The sequence below is a fragment of the Psittacula echo genome (assembly GCF_963264785.1).
Source record: "Psittacula echo genome assembly, chromosome: 4".
NCBI lineage: Eukaryota > Metazoa > Chordata > Aves > Psittaciformes > Psittacidae > Psittacula > Psittacula echo.
In genome coordinates, this window is record NC_137738.1 from 38,411,198 (window position 1) to 38,434,857 (window position 23,660).

At 36.2% G+C, this 23,660-nt stretch overlaps 1 protein-coding gene across 1 annotated transcript in view; it reads left to right on the forward strand.

Annotated features, from left to right (window-relative positions):
• The window catches only part of ADGB (androglobin), a gene marked incomplete at both ends in the record, with an annotated part of 118,492 nt that overhangs the window by 56,301 nt on the left and 38,531 nt on the right, over nt 1–23,660 (forward strand). The window contains 9 exons of the mRNA XM_080615880.1: nt 1,520–1,622; nt 2,637–2,778; nt 4,955–5,069; nt 6,521–6,688; nt 10,669–10,807; nt 15,690–15,824; nt 17,534–17,627; nt 20,160–20,294; nt 20,479–20,632. Coding sequence (XP_080472006.1) covers nt 1,520–1,622; nt 2,637–2,778; nt 4,955–5,069; nt 6,521–6,688; nt 10,669–10,807; nt 15,690–15,824; nt 17,534–17,627; nt 20,160–20,294; nt 20,479–20,632 — 1,185 coding nt within the window. The remainder of the gene's footprint in view (nt 1–1,519; nt 1,623–2,636; nt 2,779–4,954; nt 5,070–6,520; nt 6,689–10,668; nt 10,808–15,689; nt 15,825–17,533; nt 17,628–20,159; nt 20,295–20,478; nt 20,633–23,660) is intronic.

Below are 23,660 nucleotides of genomic sequence, written 5' to 3' on the forward strand. Positions count from 1 at the left end.
CAATACAAAGATAATAGTTTCTGGCAAATATCCAGAAGTATTTAATTGTGTTTAAGACAAGAAAAAATGTTATGGAATGCTATTGTACAATAATAAAAAACTGAATATGTAAGTCATGAAAGTTGTTAGTGAGAGTATAGATTACAATGAATCAGATCTCCATCCTCTCATTATCTTGATTTAAATCTACCTTATAACAGTGTAGAGACTAAATTAAATGTAACGATGATTCAGCTGCAGAATGTGTCCTTCAGTTCTCCTTCATCTTTACCTGTCACCTAAAATCCGAATTGGGAGTCTCTATAGCAGAGAACTCCATTTTTCTTTACATGCTAAGACCTTTAGCAATTTAAAAGATTCTCTTGCCAGGATTAGAAATACCCCTTAGTTACACAGAAATTATTGTATTTCTTTAAACCTGCCATTAGTTCATATTATCAGAAGATTATTCAGCATGCTTGAATATCCTGTTCCTGCTGTAGTTTCATACTGTAACTGAAGTGTAATTGTAGAGTACTGAAACAAAAACTCCAGGCATGAACTTTATGTAAAATGAATTTACATAAAATCCTGTACTGAGAAAGTTAACTACATGGATTATGATTCATAACTGTAGTATACCTGTAATTTCACACCTCTCTGTATTTGTAATCACAAGAAATTTTCCCAATCGCTGTACAATAACTTGCACAAGCCATAATCAGCATCAAAATTACATAACCCTGTGTGTGCTATTGTGCCAAAACCCTAACTGTTTGTTGTAAAACCATTCTATTCTTTTTTACCTTGATACAAATGTGGTGTTTACACTATTAGGTAAATTCTGTACCAGACTTATAAAAGAGAACTTTTATATTATGCTATGAAGATAATAGTAGTGGTATTCCAGGATCAAATCCAAAAATTTATTGATATGACTCTGGAGAATGTAAAAAACCAGGTATTAAAACTGTTTGGAAGCCAAGAAGCTCACTGACCTTCAAATTTTGAAGACTTCCTGGGAACCATTCTATAGCTTCTAATATGGGCATAGGAATTATGTATTAAAGTTGAGAGTGAAAAATGCTATAGTATTTTTGTAAAGAAAAAAAAAATGAGGCAGACTTAGTCATGAGTTACAAATTAAAAGAGTGATTCTTTCAAGCTACTGTAATTAATTAGAATCAGAAAGTTTCAGCACCAAAGATTTTTGGTCTTCCATTGAATGTTGTTTGGCAAAAAGAACTACTAAACTGAGGCACATATGAAGAATATAAATTAAAAGTAGATAATATTCTCATTCAAGAAACTTTTCTCTTTTTATCTCTCGCTTAACTGAATATTATTATACATGCAGCAAGAGGCTCTGGGCTTAAATGACACATCTGAAATTATAGGAAGTAATGACAGTTAATTACTTGCTTCCCATACCATAGGTATGGTCACAATATCCAAAATCTTAGTCCTATTTCATATAAGCCCAGGCAGACAGCATTCAGTGAAAAATGAAAGATGAAGAAATATCTGGTTTTCTATGCAGTTTTCTGATGACCGAGTCTTCTATTACTTACTTGTGGACAGTCTGATGCCCATTGAAATCCTGGTTAGCTTTTCTGCATTAGTACACTGGTATGATACTGGAGGTAAGTTCAACACAGAAAAGTGCATGTTAGTGTTGTGTTTTCCCGTTCATGAATATGTCTGTGCTGTTGTGTTTGCCTGTGATGTATTTTGGCACAGATTGAGAGTTGTGGTTGTTTCATATTGATGATGAATATTTTCTTGAAAGAATCCCTTGCTTTACTGTTTATTACAATTTGCTGCGAACTTTTAATCAGTGTATTTCTGGTATGGATTTTCTTGTGTTTCCTAAGATTTCTGTTCCTACAGATAACATTCTTGCAAGCTATTTTATGCCTTAGCTGATCAAGAGGCAATATCAGTGATATGACAAAAGTTTATTTTTTAAGTGATTTTTTAAACTGAAGCACTTAAGTATGTTTATTTTAAGCTCTTAACTATACAGCTGGCTTATTTGAAGATACAATAGCTTGGATGGTTTAAGTAAAAATCACTTGTATTTTACGAAGATAATAGAATGGCATTCAGAAAAGGTAATGCATGTCATGACAGTTGGCCTAAGTTACTCAGATATTTAAACATTAGGCATGGACATAATCTTAGTGCATCTAGAGTAGAGCAGATAGAAACACAAGAAAGGTAAAAAAAACCCAAACTGACCATCCCATTAAAATAATTAAACTATAATATAAATATAAGCTTTGTATGGCTGTTTGCTTCCTTTGCATATGGACAGAATGGGTTTTTATGTAGTTTTAGAGTGGCCTTAAGTGACTTGGAAGATGCCTGATTTACACATCCTCCTGACACATTCTTTTACCCATTATTTTCTAGTAAATAGTACAAATAAGCCATATTCTGTACCACCTGTGCATTTTAATTGACTGTCTCTTTTCTCTGAGTTATCAAAGCCTAAATGAAGACATCAATGAATGTGAAGTAGTTACAGATTCTGCATAAGTGTTTTTGTCATAATTTTGCTGTTATTCCCACACAATTGTGTCGGGCTTTTGTTGTTTTATTTTGGGGTTTTTTGTTTTGTTCTGTTTTTTGGATTTTTTTCTTTCTTAATCTAGGTACTAAGCAAGAATCTTCTAGTATTTCAAAGGGTGTGCTGACAATTGAACGTTTCTCTTGGAAATGCATGACTCCTGGAGAACTTCTGTTAAAGATGCATACATCTGCAACCAAAGCTACTGTGTTAAATCTTCCTGTTGGGTATGTGTGAGGCTTCATTTCTGTCCTAATGCTTTAGTTTTCAGGCTTGAGATGATTTTTTTACTTTATACAGTTATTAAGGGTTTATTTCCTAAAACATAAGTTTTTAGAATATCAAACTGATTCATAGCTAGAATTTGGTAAGACGGCAAATTTTCTATGAGTTTGAAATAACTACCAAAATCTTTATAAAGATTTTTGAATTCTTTACTCTTAAATATGAGCATTTAGCAAGAAAAATCACACAGACTTGCTAAAAGTTAGACTAAAATATAAATTTCTACTTAAAAGTGCTTCTGACTAGAATTATTTTTAGATGTTCCCTGGAGTACCGACAAAAATTAAAGAATTAAGATTTTTAGTGGAACTGTAAAAACATGATGATACGATATGAGGTTTCATAGCTTTTTGTGAAACAAGGTATGTGAAACATAATAGAAGAAATTCTGAGGCTATCCATGAAGGTTTGCATATCTTACTTCACATTCACATAGCACTTAATACAATTTATTTCTTTTTGCATGTAAGTCTAGTATTCAGTGTAGAGCATTGACTGCTTATTTAAATAAAGAAATAGATAAAAGGCGAGAGTCCTTGGTATTTGTTAGTTTCTGGAAATGCTTCCAGTGAAACAAGGAAGATGACATTGTCAGATACTGCCATAAGCATAAAGTTGCTGACTAATTCATTGAGGCCTTCTACTTTTCCAAAAATAGAGAATCACCAGTTTAATCTCAAGGAGATGAGACAAAAATGTATGATTTTTTTTTTTTTTTTTTAATCAAGTAAGGTTTCAAATAAACAGTCATAGAAAGAAAACACCACAATAATATCAGGTTGATATTAAATCAGAGGTCTTTAATAGTACTCTCTATTTGTTTTTATTTAGAATAAAAGTGGACAAATTATCGTTGTGTTTATTTATTTGTTCTGCCACTACATGTATTATCTTAGTGTATTTTCCAGAGTTGCTTATCTGTGTCCTGTATAGAAACCAAAACATACATTTTTTTGCACTTGCAAATTTCAAAGCTACCAGAGATACAGGTAGCTCAAATTGATGAGCTTCTCACCTTGTATTCTCCCTACTCCAGGCAGAGCCAGCAGGCTTTCAGAAAGTTTTAATTTGCAGCAGGTGTGGAGACAAATGGGCTTATTGACTGCTTCCCCAGTTCATTCCAAATGAGAAATTATTTGCTAAGCGGGGAAGGTACTTTCTTCCCTCTGTCTGTTGGAGGCCAGGGGACATTTCAAATTTTGCTTGCAAGAAGATGCAATTTTAAAAGTGTGAGTGTGCGTGGTGAGGTGACTCTCCTTTCTTCCTCTCACTGCTGGATCTCTGGTTAACCGTTTGAAGCTGTGACCAAGTAAATGCTGTTCTGACAAAGACCATGGAGCTTCACTTTTGGATATCAGCAAGCTCCTCAAGTGTTTCAGTGGGACTGCAGAACATTGTTCACTGGAAAGAAAAGCATGAATTTCCAGTGTTGTATAACTATAGTTAGGAATGGTTTCTTTTATGATTGGAATCCGTTATAGGATACGAACAGGCAAACAAGAATGAGCTGAGTGTATTGCAGTAAGACATACTGAATTTCTGTTGCTTGCTACATTAGGAGTTAACAGTTGTGTGGTTTGGCCCACAGTTGCTACGTAAAATGGTCCATAAAAGTAGTGTTCTTCTAGCCGGACATGATTATGCATTAATTTTTCCTGGCTTTATCAATGCAAACATGGAACTTATGATCTAAGTAATGTATGACCAGAACACTTCTTCAAGCTTTCTAAAAGTACATACATTTTTGAGTATGGCTGACTATAATCCTGACCAAAAAAGCTTTGATTTTTATATCTATCTGAAATAGTGAAGCTACCTATTTTGCTATAGAAAATATAAGTAAACCCTAAACAAATGAACTAAAAATAAAATAATAGTGTCTTCTCTGCTTGCATGCCTATTGCTATGTTTGGAGGTCCTCGAAAAACAAAGAGTTAGAAGTGCAGGATTTGAAGAGCCAGACATCTAGGAAAGGATTTAATTTTTACCAAATGTATGAAAACAAAAGCTTAAGAATGCTGTGATTTTTTTTTTATATATATATATTTTTTTTTTTACTTAAGGTGCTTTATGTTTGGTTTTTGTTTGTTTGTTTGTTTGTTTTTTTCTGGAATGTAGGCGACATATATTGCTCTTCACAGTAAGTTCTCCCATAGGGCACCATATTCGTCTGTGTAGCATGGTGCCATGTGTGTTTGGAGAAGAGGATACTGTGATACCATGTCTTGAAAAGGTATGCATAACTGGACTAGTCAAGCATTTTGATAATGGTGGTTTTGACTATTATTAAGTTTTAAAGTGAAGTACTCTTCGATCTTCATTTATAGTTGCTATATTTTAATGTTATACTATTAATTTCAATATGAAATGGATGAGTGCATAAAAGTATTGTGTTTTACAGTACAGCGGGCACTCAGATGGTTATTGCAACAACTGTCTTATAGAAATGTGGAAGTAAGTATTGAGTAGTAGTCTGATTACTTTGAACAGCAGCATAAAATGGAACGTTAAAAGTACTCTCTTACATGAAATACATGTCAGAGGTAGCGTATAAGCTCTCTTTTTTGAGGCACGTGGTAAAAATGTTAAAATACTTGTAGAGATATTAATTAATAATAAAAAAATACCCACCTAGGAAAATAAACTGTCACATCAGTATAGTTTGTTTTGTCCCATGAGATCACTTATTACTCACTGCGTGCCAGAGCAGCTTTTGTATCTAAAATGAACTATTACTTCAGACGTCTTTTCATAGCTGAGATGAGAGGCCCAGGGGAGTAATTACTATAGCTTTTGTTCTTTGTTGCCTACAATCTGGAAAGATATCACTGTCATCTGTGTTTTCAAGATTTGTTTGGCAAGCAGTAGGCCCAAGTATATGTCATGGGCACTGAGAAGAAGAACTATAGCTTCTGGAGCACAGTTGTGCAAAACTAGTTTGAAAGGTGAGTGTTACAGCAAATTTACACAGCAGTGTGGATGTAGGGTCCTAATAATAGGACATTAAAGTAGGTTTTGCAGATTTATTGCAGCAAAGAAGTTTAAATATAAAAAGTTGGGCCATTAAAAACATCTTCTGGCTGTACTATCCCCTTGTCTTCAGGATGTGAATGAAAAGCTATTCCTCATGAAGACAATAACACGTAATTTTATCTTCAGGTCTACTCTGCACTTTTTGAAAACAGCAATTTTTCTGTAGAGTATCATTTACAGGGAAGTGTCCACATTCTTGCACAGAAATCCTGATGAAGACTAATGGTGCCTTAGGCAGCATCTGTTTGGACATTGTTTTCAGTGGGATACAAATACGCATCTGTCCTCTTATGATAAAAGAGGTGCTCCATATTTCAGCTAATAAGACTCTTCTTATCACTGCAGTAAAAAGTGTCTATATGCATTTTGGTTTTTATTGAGTGTCCTAGGGCTAATGGTACAGGAAAAATAAAATCCTTAGCAGGTATATGTTACAGTGCCTGTTAAAGTGTTGTAATGTTTTTATTTCAATAGCTAAAGTCCGTGAAATTTTTATATGCTGTTGAATACCAGAGACCCAATTGATTTTTATAGTTTAAAAATTTAATAACAATTGCATTACTTAAGTACTTCATCACAGAAAAAATGCTTGTATGCTGTCACAGCTTTAAAGCAATTTTCTAACAATGGTTGGTTTTATTCTCTCTCCAGGAGAGCTACCGATTTATAGAACAGGCTACAGCTATCCTGAAAGCTATTGGAAATGTGATAAATAATTTCAGCAGTAAGCCTGAGCTTTCCAAATCCCTGAAGGAGTTAGAACTAACTCACTGTCCTCCTAGTATCCATGGTACTGGAATGGCTGAAGAACACTTCAAGGTGAACAATTTTAATAAACAAGTATCTAAAGGCTACAGAAGCAGCATTACAGCTTAACATTGTTGTTATCCTCTTCAAACGAATAGCTATGCTTTTAAAAAAGGATCTCCTGTGTGCTCCAAATGTGGCATTCTTTATTAAGTTTGAGATCCTCAGGACAGCGAGAATGGCATGCAGCAAGCTCACTGCCCTTGACTTCAAGAGAGCAGACTTTTTCCATGTGATATAGCCCTAGAGGGCGGGCTGGCCTAAGACTGCTGGTTGATATTCCAGGATCACCTGCTCCAAGCTCAGGAGTGTTGTGTCCTGGCTAGAAGGAAATGTGGCAGGAGGGCCAGGAGGCCTCCATGGATGGATAAGGAGCTGCTGAGGACACTTGAAAGGGAAAAAAGAAGCTTAAAAAAGGTGGAAGCGAGGACAAGCAGCCTGGGAAGATGCTGCCTGGGAAGCTAGGATGCTGTCTGGAAAGCTAGGGACCAGGTCAGGAAAGCTAAGGCCCAGTTAGAATTAAATCTGGCAAGGGATGTGAAAGGTAACAGAAAGGGCTTCTATAAGTATGTAGCAAACAAAACACAGACTAGGGATAATGTAGTCTCCAGAAGCTATCAGGAGAACTGGCTACCCAGGATTTGGAGAAGGCTGAGGTTCTCAATGATTTCTTTGCCTCAGTCTTAAAAAAAACAACAAGGCATACTGGAGCTTTTTAGCCATTTCATAGAATCATAGAATAGTTAGGGTTGGAAATGACCTTGAGATCATCTAGTTCCAACCCCCCTGCCATGGGCAGGGACACCTCCCACTAAACCATGCCACCCAAGGCCTCATCCAACCTGGCCTTGAACACCGCCAAGGATGGAGCATTCACAACCTCCCTGGGCAACCCATTCCAGTGCCTCACCACCCTCTCAGTAAAGAATTTCTTCCTTATATCCAATCTAAACTTCCCCTGTTTAAGTTTGAACCCATTACCCCTTGTCCTGTCACTACAGTCCCTGATGAATAGTCCCTCCCCAGCATCCTTGTAGGCCGCCTTCAGATACTAGAAGGCTGCTATGAGGTCTCCACGCAGCCTTCTCTTCTCCAGGCTGAACAGCCCCAACTTTCTCAGCCTGTCTCCATACGGGAGGTGCTCCAGTCCCCTGATCATCCTCGTGGCCCTCCTCTGGACTTGTTCCAACAGTTCCATGTCCTTTTTATGTTGAGGACACCAGAACTGCACACAATACTCCAAGTGAGGTCTCAGGAGAGCCGAGTAGAGGGGCAGGATCACCTCCTTTGACCTGCTGGTCACGCTCCTTTTGATGCAGCCCAGGATACAGTTGCCTTTCTGGGCTGCAAGTGCACACTGAAGCCAGCTCATGTTCATTTTCTCATCGACCAACACCCCCAAATCCTTCTCGGCAGGGCTGCTCTGAATCTCTTCTCTGCCCAACCTGTAGCCGTGCCTGGGATTGCTCTGACCCAGGTGTAGGACCTTGCACTTGGCATGGTTAAACTTCATAAGGTTGGCATCAGCCCACCTCACAAGTGTGTTGAGGTCCCTCTGGATGGCATCCCTTCCCTCCGGCGTATCAACCAAACCACACAGCTTGGTGTCGTTGGCAAATTTGCTGAGGGCGCACTCAATCCCACTGTCCATGTCACCGACAAAGATGCTGAACACCAGCTAGTGCTCGTACCACACTGCCCAAGACTTGGAAGGCAGGGACTGTGAGAATGAAGACCTTAGGCCCACTGTCTAAAAGGATCAGGTTCGAGACCATCTTAAAAACCTGAATGTACACAAGTCCATGGGACCTGATGAAATCCATCTGCATGTCCTGAAGGAGCTGGCGAATGAAGTTGCTAAGCCACTGTCCATCATATTTGAAAAATCATAGCAGCCAGGTGAAGTTCCCGATGACTGGAAAAAGGGTAATATAACCCCGATTTTCAAGAAGGGGAATATGCAAGAAGGAAGACCCAGGGAACTATCGACAGACCAGTCAGTCTCACCTTTGTGCCTGGCAAACTCTTGGAGCAGATTCTCCTGGAAAGCATGCTAAGGCACATGAAGAACAACAAGGTGGCTGGTGACAGCCAATATGGCTTCACTAAGGTGAAATCCTACCTGACCAATTTGGTGGTCTTCTGTGATGGAGCTACAGAACTGATGGACATGGGCAGAGCAGTTGATGTCATCTACCTAGACTTGTGCAAAGCATTTGACACTGTCCTGCATGATATCCCTGTCTCTAAATTGGAGAGACATCAATTTGATAGATGGAGCACTCAGTGGATAAAGAACTGGCTGGATGGCCACATGCAAAGAGTTGTGGTCAATGGCTCAACGTCCAGCTGGAGACCAGTAGCAAATGGTGTCCCTCAGGGATTGATGTTGGGACCAGTCTTGTTCAATATCTTTGTTGGTGACATGGACAGTGGGTTTGAGTGTGCCCTCAGCAAGCTTGCCAACGACACTAAGTTAAGCGGTTCAGTTGATACTCTGGAGGGAAGGGAGGGGATCCAGTGGGACCTTGACACGCTTGTGGGCTGGGCCAATGCCAACCTCATGAAGTTCAACCAAGCCAACTGCAAGGTCCTACAGCTGGGTCGGTGCAGTCCTTTGCACAGCTACAGGATGGCTAGAAAAGAGATTCAGAGCAGCCCTGCCCAGAAGGACTTGGGGGTATTGGTCCATGAGAAACTTAACATGAGCCAGCAGTGTGCGCTCGCAGCCCAGAAAGCCAACCGTATCCTAGGCTGCATCAAAAGGAGCATGACCAGCAGGTCGAAGGAGGTGATCCTGACCCTCTACTCTGCTCATGTGAGACCTCACTTGGAGTATTGTGTACAGATCTGGTGTTCTCAGCATAAGAAGGACTTGAAGCTGTTGGAGCAACAGGATCCATTGCAGGATGGTTGGAACTAGATGGTCTTTAAGTTCCCTTCCAACCCAAACCATTCTATGAAAATACACATTTTAAACGTATGTGCTCATATGAAATAAGTGTAAAACTTAGGGACATTACGATAAATTCAGTAGGCGTGAATATACATATCTCTTCCTCTCTCCATCTCTAAGAAGACTAAATTTAGTTCCAAAGCAATAAAAAACCCCCATAAATTAGATAAATGAGAGGCACTGAGCCAGCAGAGATTCAAGAATAAGAATATTGAAATTACCTATCTACTACAAACAGTGAAAATGATTCTGGACATAAGAATATACTAAAGTAGATCTTTTCTTTGCCATTCTTCAGTCTTTCAAAATAAAGGAAGTAGGAGAAAACCTTTCCAAAAGCAGAAAAATCCAAAAGAAGGACAATTAAAGACAAAAATTGTCTTTCCAGAATTTGTTACTGTTCTTTAATTCAAATTACGAAACAAGGTCTGAAAAACGTACTCTAAAATTTCCATCTATTGGAAGAAGAAAAGACACTGGTTTTCTGCTCTTTAAAGATCATCAATATATCCAGAATAAAAATAGAGCCATCCGTTTAGTCTTATAAATAGGACAACAAATCTTCCCCTCTTGACCATCAATATATTTCTACTTTTCCCTGTGGTGCCACCTTCTAATTCAGTAAGCATGGTCTCTGTTCTGAAACCTTTAATTAGCATGCCAGTGTCATGATGGTAATTATAGTGTGTTCTTCTGTGCTCTGGTATAAGACCATCAACACACTTCACAAAAACTAAGATATTTTTGGATGATAGAAACTTATGCTGGGGAGTCAGTCCTATATTTAATAAGCTGGGCATGAAACTGGTTTTCTCTTGATTGCTGTCTTGAAGCATTATAATTCTACAGTTAGGACTATTTTTCAGATACTTTATTTGTTATAGTAGAAAGTAGTATATTTGTTATATATAGGAAGACTTAGTTTTTACATGAAAAAAAGAAAAGATTAAGAAGTTTTTGAAATAATGAGAAACAATGTAAATCAGCTTTTAAAAATTAATCATTCTTTGAATGCTTTTCCTCTTTTTGGTTTTAGGTTTTCAATAGTGTATTTTGGTATTTGATCAAAAATGTATTAGGCAAGAAGGCTTCCTACAGCTGTAAATTTGCCTTCAGGTCCTTCACTCTGGATTTTGAAAACACTGAGGTTTCTGAAGATGACATTGTTGCTTCAGGTACTGTATTGGTATTGCTAATCACTTCAAGTGTATGAAATTGCCCTTTGTCTTCCTTTACTTGCAGTTGTCTGTGTTGACAAGCACTAACAAGCATCTCTACAGATGCTCTTTTTACCTGATGTACTACGCATCATAGCTTTTGTTCAAATTACCTGCTGAAAAGACCTTACATGCATATGTTGTTCACAAAATGGGAGTGAAGAAAGACTCAAATTAGTGCCTTTGAAAGTACAACTATCTCTTGGTGATAGGGTGAGAGATTTTGTTTGTTTGTTTGATGGGTATTTTGGTTTTTGCTTGCTTGCTTGTTAGCTTGCTTTTTAAGCCTATTATTTGGCAATAATCATGTTTGCTAGCTAGTTAGCTGGCTAGTCACTTACACCTAGAGGGAAACTAGCTACACCACCATCAGCCTCTTCTCTGGCCTGTGACTAGGGTATGCTGTATATCCAAAGGTACTGTGGGAGGAGCTACTGGAAGACAGATTTTTTATAAGCAGGCATAATTCTCATCTCACGGGTTCTTTGCCTCATTTTGCATGCAGGCTGGAGACATAAGCATTTAGAATTAAATTTCTCTGGCATCCAAGTACATAGCTCTTCTCCTTTTAAGAGTGTTATTTTGCAGTTTAAGTAACTTTTTAGACTATTATCTATTAATATTTTAATTTATTAATAGAAGTTTTATGTATATGATTTTACGTTATTACAGGAAAAGAATTTATCTGAAAAATTGGCAGGAAGGTACATCATCACCATTTAAAGTCCATTCAGGGTGACTTAGCTTTTCCTTCTGTTATTATGAACTTACAGTATAAAGTCTTTTTCCTTGGTCAATCAGAATTATACTAATTTCATTTCATTAGTCAGCTTTTTTCAAAAAATTAATATAAAAAAACTTCATTAAAATTTACACAAATAGCTTTACTGACAAAATGATGTAATACTCGTTTCTTAAGAAAGCACATATACTTGTATCTTACTCTTTAATGGGTACTTTCTTCCAAATCCTCTCTTTTCTTAAGGCTGTTTGTCTGTGAGACATTGGAAATGAAGGATCAGCCAGAATGACTGCAGAACTCATTGTATTTTTTCACAGAATTATATCCTATGGCAAGGGTATAAGGGTCAGCATGTTGATGTTTGTCACACCACTGGAAGTCCCCAGCACCAGTCACATTTTTCAAGATGATTGTGCTACTGATTTCTGTGTTCCCCCCAGAAACCTTTAATACTTGTCAGCAGTTGAAGGAAAGACATTTTTTAATTAGATTTGAATAATTAACACATTTGACAAGTTGTAGCAAAGACCTCATGTATATTACTGGATTACAAGATCCACTGTGGCAGAATATTTTTCAGAATTTGAGGAATGAATCAAAAAGGTGGAATAAATACATGAAGCAGGAACATTCTGTTTCAGTTTGATTTCCTTCAGTGTCCAGTATCTCTTTTTAATTTAGTTGCTTTTCCAGACTTAAAAAAATCTTAATCTCATAAGAGATTCCTATCAAACTGGGCTATGATTTTTTTTTTCCTTTGGCTTTATTGACCTTGGATGTATGTTTTGCCCTACTTAATAAAGGTTGCATTGGAATAAGTGTATGCTTTTGTTTGGGTCCCATCACTGAACTCTAAAGAAATAGAGACAGCTGCATTCAAAACAGCATAAATCAAGTGAAGTGTCAAGAAAAAATCAGGTAGATGGCAGGTAAAAACAGGTTAAAAATGCATTATAAGGAAAGCCTAGAAGGACTGGCATCACCTGATTTGCCTGGTCTATGTTAGTATTGATGCATTGTCAGGTTAGTTGCTCAGATCTTGTTAATACTTGAATTATGACCCTTTGGAACTTAACAGTCATCAGATTGCTGTAACAGGTGAATGAAATCTTCTTGTTGTTTGTGTCTGAGAGTAGATTAGGTCAAATTGGAGCTTTTCATGAAATGCCACCTTGATTTTATATTAGCATATTCATTTTACACTGTGTGCTTAATTCATCTCAAGATTTACTGAGGGCAAGGATATTGTGATGTACGGCAGTTAGCAATCATGCCTGGTAGAATTTCTGAGAACGCACTCCCAAAGATGATCTAATCACCTTTATTTGTCTGCCAAATACCATCCATCCAATGAAGTAATCAGCACATGAACCATGAGAAGCAAGTAGAAGACCATGCCATGTGAACACATGACAAAAATATGGAAGTTTCTGAAGCTGGGTGCTTCTCCATGGCATGGCTCTTCTATGGTCTTCTGGGAAGAGTGTAGATAAAGGGACCCCGCAAAAATTTGGCCAGTCATGAGACGGTGTATTTACAGATGTATGTGATGCTTCCTGGGAAAGAAAGCATATACAAGATGAGGGGACATAGTCTTGACTGATCAATACTGCTTGCCTGTTCTCTTTTGAACATTTCCTCTGTTTACCTTCTCCTGGTTTCACTGAACCTGCGCAGTGAGCCAACTGAGTTCATTAACTCATTGAAGGTCTGCAGCACTGGTTTGAAACAGTCTCAGGCACTTGGCAGTCATTTAGGCACAATTCAAAGGGTGCGTTTCTTTCTCATGGATAAATCCAACTTTGAAGATGGAAGTAGAGTGACTTTTGTGTGCAGTTCTGTTAAAATCTTCTTTAATGTTATCTAGAAGTCAAGCTGTGAACTCTTAAGCTTGTTTTATCTGTGTAAACATATTTGATAATTCCTATTCCTGCCTTCTTGTTTTCCAGAACAAACTTCTCTTTCTTCCAGAAGCATAGGTTAAGAGCAGTGATGATATAGTTGTTTTGTGTGACTGGAGAGATAATTCTGGATATTTATTTCTTGCACTTTGTATTTGAACTTGAGTTCCAGTAAAGGGTGAGGGAAAGTTTGCCATTATTTGGTTGAATATTTAAAGTGCCTCTCCAGTATATGCAAAATAGATATTTCTGGGGGGGGAAAAAAAAGCATCATGTTACTTTGCCTACAATAGATTCATCCACACTGTTACAAGAAAACTGCAGCTGATTTTATTGTGAAGAAAGTCTTACTAGGCTGCTTTGAGTACTTCAGGTTTATTATTAGCGGGATATCTTCTGTTTAATGAGTAAGAAACGTCAAAAATTTTTGAAGAATAAGTTTTCAGTCATTTGAATTTGTCAAATTTGAAGCATCTTCTAGTATTATATATATCATATATTCATATATAGTTATATAATATATATTATATATGTATATTTATAGATCTATTCATATATATATATGAAAATATCTTCTTGTATATCTTGTAATATTTGTTCATTTAAAACGTTCCACAGTAAGGTACTTCTCTGTTTGTAAGACAAAATACTAAGAAGCATTAAGTCAAAAAACCTTTAAAGATCAAAATATTTAATTTTGACCTCATTATTTTGACTTGTATGTTACAAAGAAAAATGTTTTTGTTTTTATGGCATTGTTTTAAAAAGTTAGAAGAAAAAGGGAATTTAGCCTTTAGGAACATAAAATTTCACAAAACATTCAGCATTCCTGGTTTTCAGCCTGATCTGGGATAAATTTTGACAGTTTCTATGAATAAATAGATTTCTGTGTGACCCTGCATCCAAATTATTACATTTGTGTATTCAGAAACAATTTAACATTTAGTTAAGTAAATATTTACTTAAGAACATGAGCAACTTGCTCTAAGTTAATCCTGGTTTGGATGTGGCATTGGACCAGATGACCTTCAGTAGTCTCCTCCAGCCTATATTATTCTGTGATTATATGCTTAAATTTTATGCAAGTGGTTGTGCCATTCATATTGTTGAGTTCTAATGTGTTGTCACAGTGGTCTTGTGTAACATTTCAGAGTCACTATGTATTAAATAGGTTTTCTGAGGTTTGGAAATGAGACAATAATGAGAAATGATAGTTGGGAGCACAGCCACATTTAATAAAAGTCAATTAAAGTAATTAGATTGAAATGTGTCATCTCCTGGCTGATGACAGCAATATCTTTTCTTAAGGTAGGTTGCAATGTTGCCTGAGTTATTCCAGCAGATTTCTCACTTTTCTCCTTTTGTTTGTTGGTGCATACTTTTGAAGCACTGTTTTGTTCGTTTCACGCTGCCTCACTGCCCCTGTTCTGTATCTCTGTATCTGTGCAGTTTCAAGCTGGCTCCCTGACTCTGGCTTCTTGTAGTGCTGCTTCCACACCCTTCCCCTAAACCCTGTTGCTGATGGCTGCCAGGATGCTAATTCTAGGCCAGGATGCCTTCAAAGAGCTCATTACTAACCTGTCAGAACCTGCTAATTTCTGTTCTACTCCAAAACTCCCTGATAACAGGAAGTTGCAGTCAGATGAATGAACTCTCATTTCATTATAGATCTTATCTTTGTTCCATGGCTCCTTAGCAAAGGCTGAATACAATGTTTAGAACATTGGTGTTTAAATTATTACTTAATAAAATTACTAGAATGAGAGACTTAAAATCTTGTGAAACTCTTTTAAGCTGTATTCAGAGTCAGGCTTTAATGTATCAAATCCTGTTGGCTCATGTTTGAAAGGATATTTTGAAATTACATTTGGAGACCTGATTTTAAAAAGTGCACTGCAATAGCTGTCTGTAAAGAGAAGTAAGAATTCAACGATTTGGTATTTGGAATTAGCACAGTAGTTGCCCTCTGACTTTGTGTAATTACAGAGTATATTTTGTCTAATTTTATGATAAGAGCAAAATTTCAAAAGTGATGTCTTTATCATAACTGGAATTTTTATGCAGAAACCTCTCAGTTTCTGGTATATAGTGCTCTTGTTTTGTGCTTTTGGGGTTTTTTTTCTTTTTAAGTTCATTGCAGGCAGCTTTTGGACTTCCAGCTTTATTGAAGTTGCTCATTCTCCTCTCCTTCTTTCAGAGAGTTATCTGAAGAATACCCTTAGTAGTTGGCAGAACCAAATTCCCACTTCAGAAGAAGCAGCAGCAACTCTTAAAATTCAAGCCATCTGGAGAGGGACCTATGTTAGGAAAGTATTGAACAGCAGAAAGCCAGGTGTGTCCTTTAAAAATGCCTTTTAAAAAATGTTTCATACTTCAACTTACTCAAATATTTACTCTAAAGATTTTGTTACTAATTAATGTCTAGTTAAAATGAACTGAAATGCAATGTAGTGTTATAATTGAATCACTGATCTCTTATACTAAGTCGGTTAGGTTCATATGTGCCAAGTAATGACTTAGTTGGCACATATGGTACTAAAAAGTAGAGGAAAGACAACCCTCCCTACATTTTTGCAGATATTAAACTAAAATTTTAAAGAGGATAAGGTATTTACTGGAATAAACCAAAATCTGTGTTGTACTAGTGAAAACTTTAAAATCAAACAGTTACTCATCAAATTTGGAGAGGATTAGTCATTTATATATGATGAAATAGCAATTGATATGTTACGGGACTGTTACACAGAAGTTAGATCAGCATTTCCTTCTAGCCTCATGGTATATGAATATCTGAGGATTGTGACAAAGAAAACGGCTCAATTGTGAGATACACATTCCCTCTTTAGTAAACCATCCCCATTCTGGATGCTTCTTGATTTACCATCATTGCTCGAGTTCTTTCACCTATATATTTAACCTGCAGCAGATGATCTCTTCAAGCTATCTTTTGAACATTCATCTCCTCACTAGTAAAGCTGGTGCTGCCTCTCTCTAAATCATCACCTGTAGTCCAATCTTGCTTAAGCTTTCCTGCTAAGTAGTCTAGTGCCCTCTATTTTTATTTACGTAGAAATTTTTATAAACTTCCAGTAGTAGTACTGATTCCTACAAATCCCAGAGACAAGAAGCTGTTATTTTGAAGTTTAGATTTTAGCTTTCTGTCATTTGAGCACTATGTGAGTATCCCAAGTCTTTTCTTCCATTGTCTATGACTGTCTTCCTCTGATTTCTTCATATTTTTATTACCTTTAATCCTTTAATTCTGATTTTATCTTCACACTGCTTTATTGTGTTGGGGTTTTTTTCAGTCAGTCTATTCTTTTCTCCCTTTTCCCCAATATATGTAATTTTTTTACTTGTTATTGCAGTAAAGTGTTATTACTCTACCCCCGTCTTTTTTTCTTTTCTGGTTTTTCTTTTTTCTTTTTCTCCTTCAATTTCTGTCATGCAATAAAGAAGGATTCCTCCTAACTTCAGTCTTGAAAAGTTAAACAGTAGGTCTAAACTAGTTGCCCAGTCTTCATTTGTGTCATGCGGATAGAAGTAGGCAACTTGAGATGACACATCCTGTCATCTGACAGTTATCAAACCTGGGTGAGATGGATTACTTGCTGGAGTTGCCCAATTCTTTTCTTTTTAGCTACACAGATTGCCTAGGCACATACTTACTTCTTCATAGTATCTGCAAATGAAAGCTGCTGGGAGGTGAACAGTATCTTCTGCAAGGACAGAGATCATGTCATATCACTTCAACATGTTACAGTGAAAAACTGTAAATCGGAGAAAATATTGGCCACATCATTTTTGCAGTTGTAGGAGTGCTGAAAAGTACAAAAATGATGATGAATAGCATTTCCTCTGTCAAAGGAGAAATTAGTTTTCAGCTCAGTGAGACTTCTGTAAAATTCCAAATAAAAACCAGTGATTCATAAGACAATTTACTTGTACGAGTGGCATTTTTCACAAGTATTTGGTAGGTGTATATTTAGAACAATACAAAAGTTAGATACTTTGTTTTCTAACTTATTTTATTATTTCCAGGTACTAAAGAAAACGCTAAAGTCAAAGAAACTTTGCGAAACCTGTGGACTGCGATTGAGTTAAATTTTGAACAGTGTGCTGTAATGTTGTTAAGGTAATCACAAAATAAATCATTTTATTGCAAGCAGTACCATAGAATTGCCATAAATTGCTGATTCACAAAACAAATAAATATGATAACAGCATTACTAGTTTTAAAATTACAAAACTCTGTTGAAAGGAATGAGATTGTTTTTAGTGGAGGCATCCTGTGCTTTATTCTGTGTGGCCTAAATGAGTAAAACTGTAGCAAATCTAATTGTAACGGGTATGTGTGTTACAGGCTTTTTTCCTACAGCTCGAGCTAGACTGTTACCTTTCTCCTGTATTTAATTTTTTAATATCATAAAGGCTGTTTCATAAGTATAAATCTGATACTGATTCCTTAGCTGAACAGCTAGCCAGTTGATTTAACGAAGCATTTTGATTCACGCTTTCTGTTAAGGAATCCTAGTTGACATTAGGAAGAAGGGAGCTATACTATGTAATTATACCACAGTTTATAACATCAGTAGATTTGTTTGTAGTACTTGCTTGATAGCTGTATTTCTAAGAAGATGCTTTCATTGGTATTTAATTACAACTTTTGCAAGATAGCAGTTCTGATTTCAACATTGTTAAATCATTTGCAAGCATGACACACTTGGGGAATCATGTATTTTCATTAAGTCCTTCAAAAAAATCTCTTTGCAAGCATCACACAACTGATCTAGCAGTAGGTTCGTTCTGCCAGGGGTGAGGAGTGAGAACTGGCAATAATTACTGACTGTGGGTATAAATCCTTACTCGTCAAAACCAGCAATTTCAGGAACACTCACATGGGGTGTAATTTTATTTCACTTTTTAGTGTTTCTAATCCTTTTTCTAATCCAGTTTTTAGTTTACCTTCAGAATTCTGAGACTTATGGGTCTGATTCCTAGGTGTTGCCCCTGGGGATACATTTCAGTGTTAAAACCATACTAATGTGAGTTTCATTTTTTAACTGGCAACAAACTTATTTTTGATATAACAAGCTAGCACCTTGGCCAATAAAGTCACATGCAGGAGTTTTGGAAGCTCAGTATTAGGTGAAGTTTTCCCATTTTCTGACCCCAGACTTCCTGGATGCCAGAAGCAGTACCATTTTACAACACAGACACCAGTTTAAAATGTCCTAAAACCTTGGTTTGTGCTAGGGTTACCACCTGTTTCTCATTCTGCATCCCATGTAACCTCATCATGTTTTTCCCACTATTATTTTCAATGAATTAAAAATCTGAGGTTTCTGAGGGGCTTTTTCTATCTGTGTGCTCTTTATCAGTAGTGTAAGGAACCTTTGCCAGGCTTCATGTCTAAAATTTCAAACTGTTCTGCTTTAAATTACTTCTGGCAGTACTTGCATCCACTGTGTGATTCACCTTAATTAAATGTCAAGGTCAGCTATTACCATTGCTAAAAACATGAATGTGGAGATTGTTTCTGTAATTCAAATCACTATATAGGAATAAAAGAAAATCAGAGTAGCGTTGTCCAAATCTGTGGATAAAACTTTTGCAATAGAACAATTTGAATACGTTCGTACTTGACACAAAAGACAGCTATCACCAAAAATGGATGTTCTGAGTTTTCTTTAAGCTCTTTTATGTAAACCATATAAACCAAACTTCGAATTAGAGCAATTAAAAGATAGCACAAAACACATACTTAGTAAACAATACTGTTTAGTGCAGAAATCAGGTAGTTAAAGAATAATGCAAGACAGAAGGAATGGCAGGGAAAAGGATATGCTTTCCTTCACCTCTGTGTAGGAATATTTCACTCAATCTCCAGAGAAAATCACTGGAAAGAGCCAAAAGATGGAGTGAGACCTGTTATCGGTCTTCTGTCCTTCACGCAACAACCTGTTCACATGCCAGTAAATGCTGTAGCTGGTCTTCAAATCGCTTTGTCCAGAGAAACATTAATTTTTGATACTACGTGTGCTAAATAAAAATTCATGGTGTCAGGTGCCAGTGAGGTTAGCTCTAACTTTGAAGAACATCGTAGCACCTCTGAGCTTATTTGCCGTACAACTAACTTCTGAATTTACAGTCTTAAGTTCCTTCCTGTGTGAAAGGAATGTCTTTCATTCCATTTTAAATTTATTTGGGTTTGTTTTTATTCATTTCTTGTTCAAAACAATTTTAAAATTAAATAAAGGGGTTTTTGATTTCCTAATGATGCCACAGCTTTAAGATGACAGCTTAATATACATGAATGGAAGTTCTAACTGATATTTATTAAATAATTTAAAAAAGAAGGAAAGTTTTGTAGGAGCCGTAATATTTTGGGCTATTCAATGCAGTTGTACTTATGGTTAGACTGGCTGATAGAAATGTTTGTAAGTATTGGCCATTGTGAGCCATTAGATCTTAAAGAGCTGATTCCTACCTGAGTTGTTATTTTTTGAGAGTGAACAGCTACTAGAGGAATTTTAGTAACACATTTTATATCATTGTTTTACATTCATGCACAAAGCAGTGTTCTTCATGCTTAGCATAAATTAAAGTCAAAATATATATGCCCTCCTGATTAATTCAAATATTTATATTAATTTATGCTTTCCAGAGAAATGTTTAAAAGAAACTGTAAGTCAATTGAAGAGTTTCCTTGTTATGAAGATGAATGGTGTAAGATGTCTTTTGCTGACTATAATGGGTCGTACACCGATCAGCCACCAAATACATGGTTTATGCTTTTTAGGTGAGTTTCATACAGCCCTATAGAACTAGTACAAGGAAGTAGTAGTGATACACTGTGGTTTTTCACTAACCTGCTTCAAAAATGTAATTTTACAGAAGTCTGTTTCAAATATATGCTTTTACTTTGTGTTAGACTACACAAGTTGTTTTATTTGTGAAATAATTATAATTTTTCTTTCTTTTAGAGAAATATTTTTTGTTCCAGAAGACATGCTTTTAGTGCCAAAGGTGTATACCACTATCCCTTCCTTTAGACTTCATGTTGTTGATAATGACACACTGGAGGAAATGCCCCATGTCTTTTTCAAAGTGGCACCTTGTGTTTATCCCCAAAATAAGGTAAATAAAAAGTGTTGTTGTGAAAAGGATAATTTTTAAAATAATAACAATTAACCAAATTCTGTGAACATTTTTAGCTATATCATAATGTTCTACTTAGAAGTGGCCCTTATTTTTTAGCAAGTTTGAACAGAGACTATCACTGATCTGCATCTGTGCTAAACCTTTTACAGTGAAGGAATAGCCTTAATTTTCTTTAATGTTTTTTACTAATGCTAAGTGGAGGAATATCATCCCAACTTCCCTGTGCTGTTGGCAGTGTAGATGTGCTGCCTCTCAAAGCCTGTATGTTACCTCAGAAGCATTAGTGTAGTTTGCTTTTAAAAACATAACCATATTTCTAAAGTGTCATCACAGCTTCCCTTCCTCCTGCCTTTTTATATTTAGAGTAAAGAATACAGTTTGCTGAGTCTTTCCTTGCAAGTTATGTACTCTGCACTCTTGATTACTCCCTCCTCTGGATTCTTTCCAATTGCTGTTGGTTTTTTTCCTGTTTATTATGCCCAACACTAAGCACACTAAACTTTGCATCAAGGATTAACTTGTGGCCATACAAATGAGTAAGGAATGATAAGCTTACATGTTTTTGGGCTTTACTTCTGCTAATATGTCCAACTGTGATGCTTGTCTTTTTGTACAACACCATTGTTGAGTCATGTAACACTAGGTGCTTTCCTGAAGAACTGAATCCTGTAGTTTGTTATTTTTGAGTAAATATAGTGTATTTCACCACTGATTTTAATGCTGTTTTTTCAGATCATTTCCATAGTTTAAAATAATATTGAATTCTTATTTTCTCTTATCTAAAGTTACAATCTTCCTTAGTTAGTGGTATCGGCTAATTAAATATGTATGTTCTCCATTTCACCATCCACATTATTAATAAAAATGTTGAATGGAATCAGGTTAGGTCTTTGAAAATCTCACTAACTGCATCCTACTCTTCCAAAAGGAGCCTTGAATATGTACTTTCTGGATGTGATGTCCAACAGCCACCCTAGTTTCTTCATTATGACATCATTTCCATAGGTTTGGAGGAATGATCAAAGAGACAGGGACAGGTGTCTCCTCCTTTCCTATAGTGTGCTTTCCTACAGAAGGAAGCTTGATTGGTTTGATAGGATTTGCTTTTTCAGTCTTTTTGCTACGTTGAGGGAGTTGCAAGGAGTTTTATTATTTACTTCATTATGTTTTCAGCCGTTGGAGCTATGCTGACTGATAATTTTCTAGACAACTTTGTCCATCTAAAAAAATATAGCATTGCAGTTCTGTACTCTTCCAGAGCCTTATCTGTCCTTATCAGATATCAAACATAATTAACATAAATTTAAGAGGTTTGTGATTCGTTTAATCTGTTAATTAAATATCCTTCAGACAGTTCAGAAATTCGTCAGACTAACTAATCCAAACCCTTGTTTTATCTGTATAATCGTTTACTACTTCTCTTCCTGTTCTGGCCTACCTCTGACCTCTGTAATATTACCGCTAATATTAACTATTCTAGCCACATCTTCACAGTTTGATCTTTTAGTGAAGACATGTTCACATTTTAGCCTTCTCAGTCTCATCTGTCAATAACAAGGAATTGATGTAATTTACAGTCTAACACTGTAGGAGCAGTTTTCTTGTCTTTCTTTTGTAACTTCCAGTTTCATCAGACCTTTCTCCTTTTTTGCACTAGAATGAACTTGCCTTATCTAGTGTTTATAGGGACTATTAGCTGAATGTGTCTGCTACTGCTAGGGGAATAGACTTAAATAAGAAGGGCTGCTCTCAAAATTAACTTGGGATCCTTAGAGGTGGGGTGTAGATTCCACCAGACAGGAAAATTCAACATTCAACAGTGACAAGTGGCAGAATGCTTAAAGAAATCTCAGTGGTGAGCATTACTTCCTGCTTTTAAGGAAAGTGACGGGTTGTGGAAAGAGCAATCACAACTTCAGATTTACTTCAGATTTCATAATCAGATCTGTCCTGTGTAGCAGGGTAGAGCTGTCTCGTTCTGCCTTGCAAGATAGGTTTTCAGTTTCCCTGATTTTACTAATTCTTTCTCAAACCTCCTTCCATTAACACACCTTTCTTGGCTAAAGATGTCAAAATTATACACAATATTCCAAATAAGACCTTACCAACACTTTGTGCAGTACAGTGTTTTAGTATTGGAAATGTTTATTTTGTTATGCATTACCCCACCTGGTACATTCTTTTTTTTTTTCCTGAGTACAGCATGATAGGTTCAGTCATTCTGTCATTAACTAATGATAATGGCCCTTTTTATTTTATTCCTATTCTTCCTTTTTGAAGAAGACCCCTCTTAAAGCAGATGTTATTGTTATTATTCCTTAAACTCACAACTTACCTTTTATAATATTAAATGTGGTTAATATCAGTAAAAAAGTGATTTTGGTTTAAGAGTATTAAAACAGAATTGTGTAGGTATGCTATATTTTTCTAACTGTTCTAATTACATTTCTTAACCACTGCTAGTTTCTCAGTAAGAACATAACCTTATACTGTACAATTTAGCTTGGTTTTCCTAGTTGTAAATATTTCACAGTTTCAGTGGACCTGCAAAAGCTGTTGAGAACTCTACTGATATTTTGACATGACGCTATGAAATTGTTATGAGAGAAAAATACAGTGGTATTATTTTAATCTGGCTGTTACCTTTCTTTTTAACAGTATTTTGAGAAAATATTCAATGATATAATACATCAAGCAAGAAATCATGCAGTATGCTTGAATTCCTAAATGTCAGTATTATTACAGAAAAAAAAAAAATACTTCATTTTTTTCCCCCCCAGTTAGTTGTTCTGCTTCAAAACTATGGATCAGCAATTTACAACAGAGCTAAAAGGAAATCCTATCAACAGATATTGTTATTCTGCTGCAGAGATGCACTTGGAACACATTAAAGTTCATTTCAGAATGAGTGACAATAAACATAAAATTTGCATACTAGCAATAATGTCTACCTTCTTTCTGCAGACATTATGATCTAGACAGAAACTAACTATTTGCTTTGCAT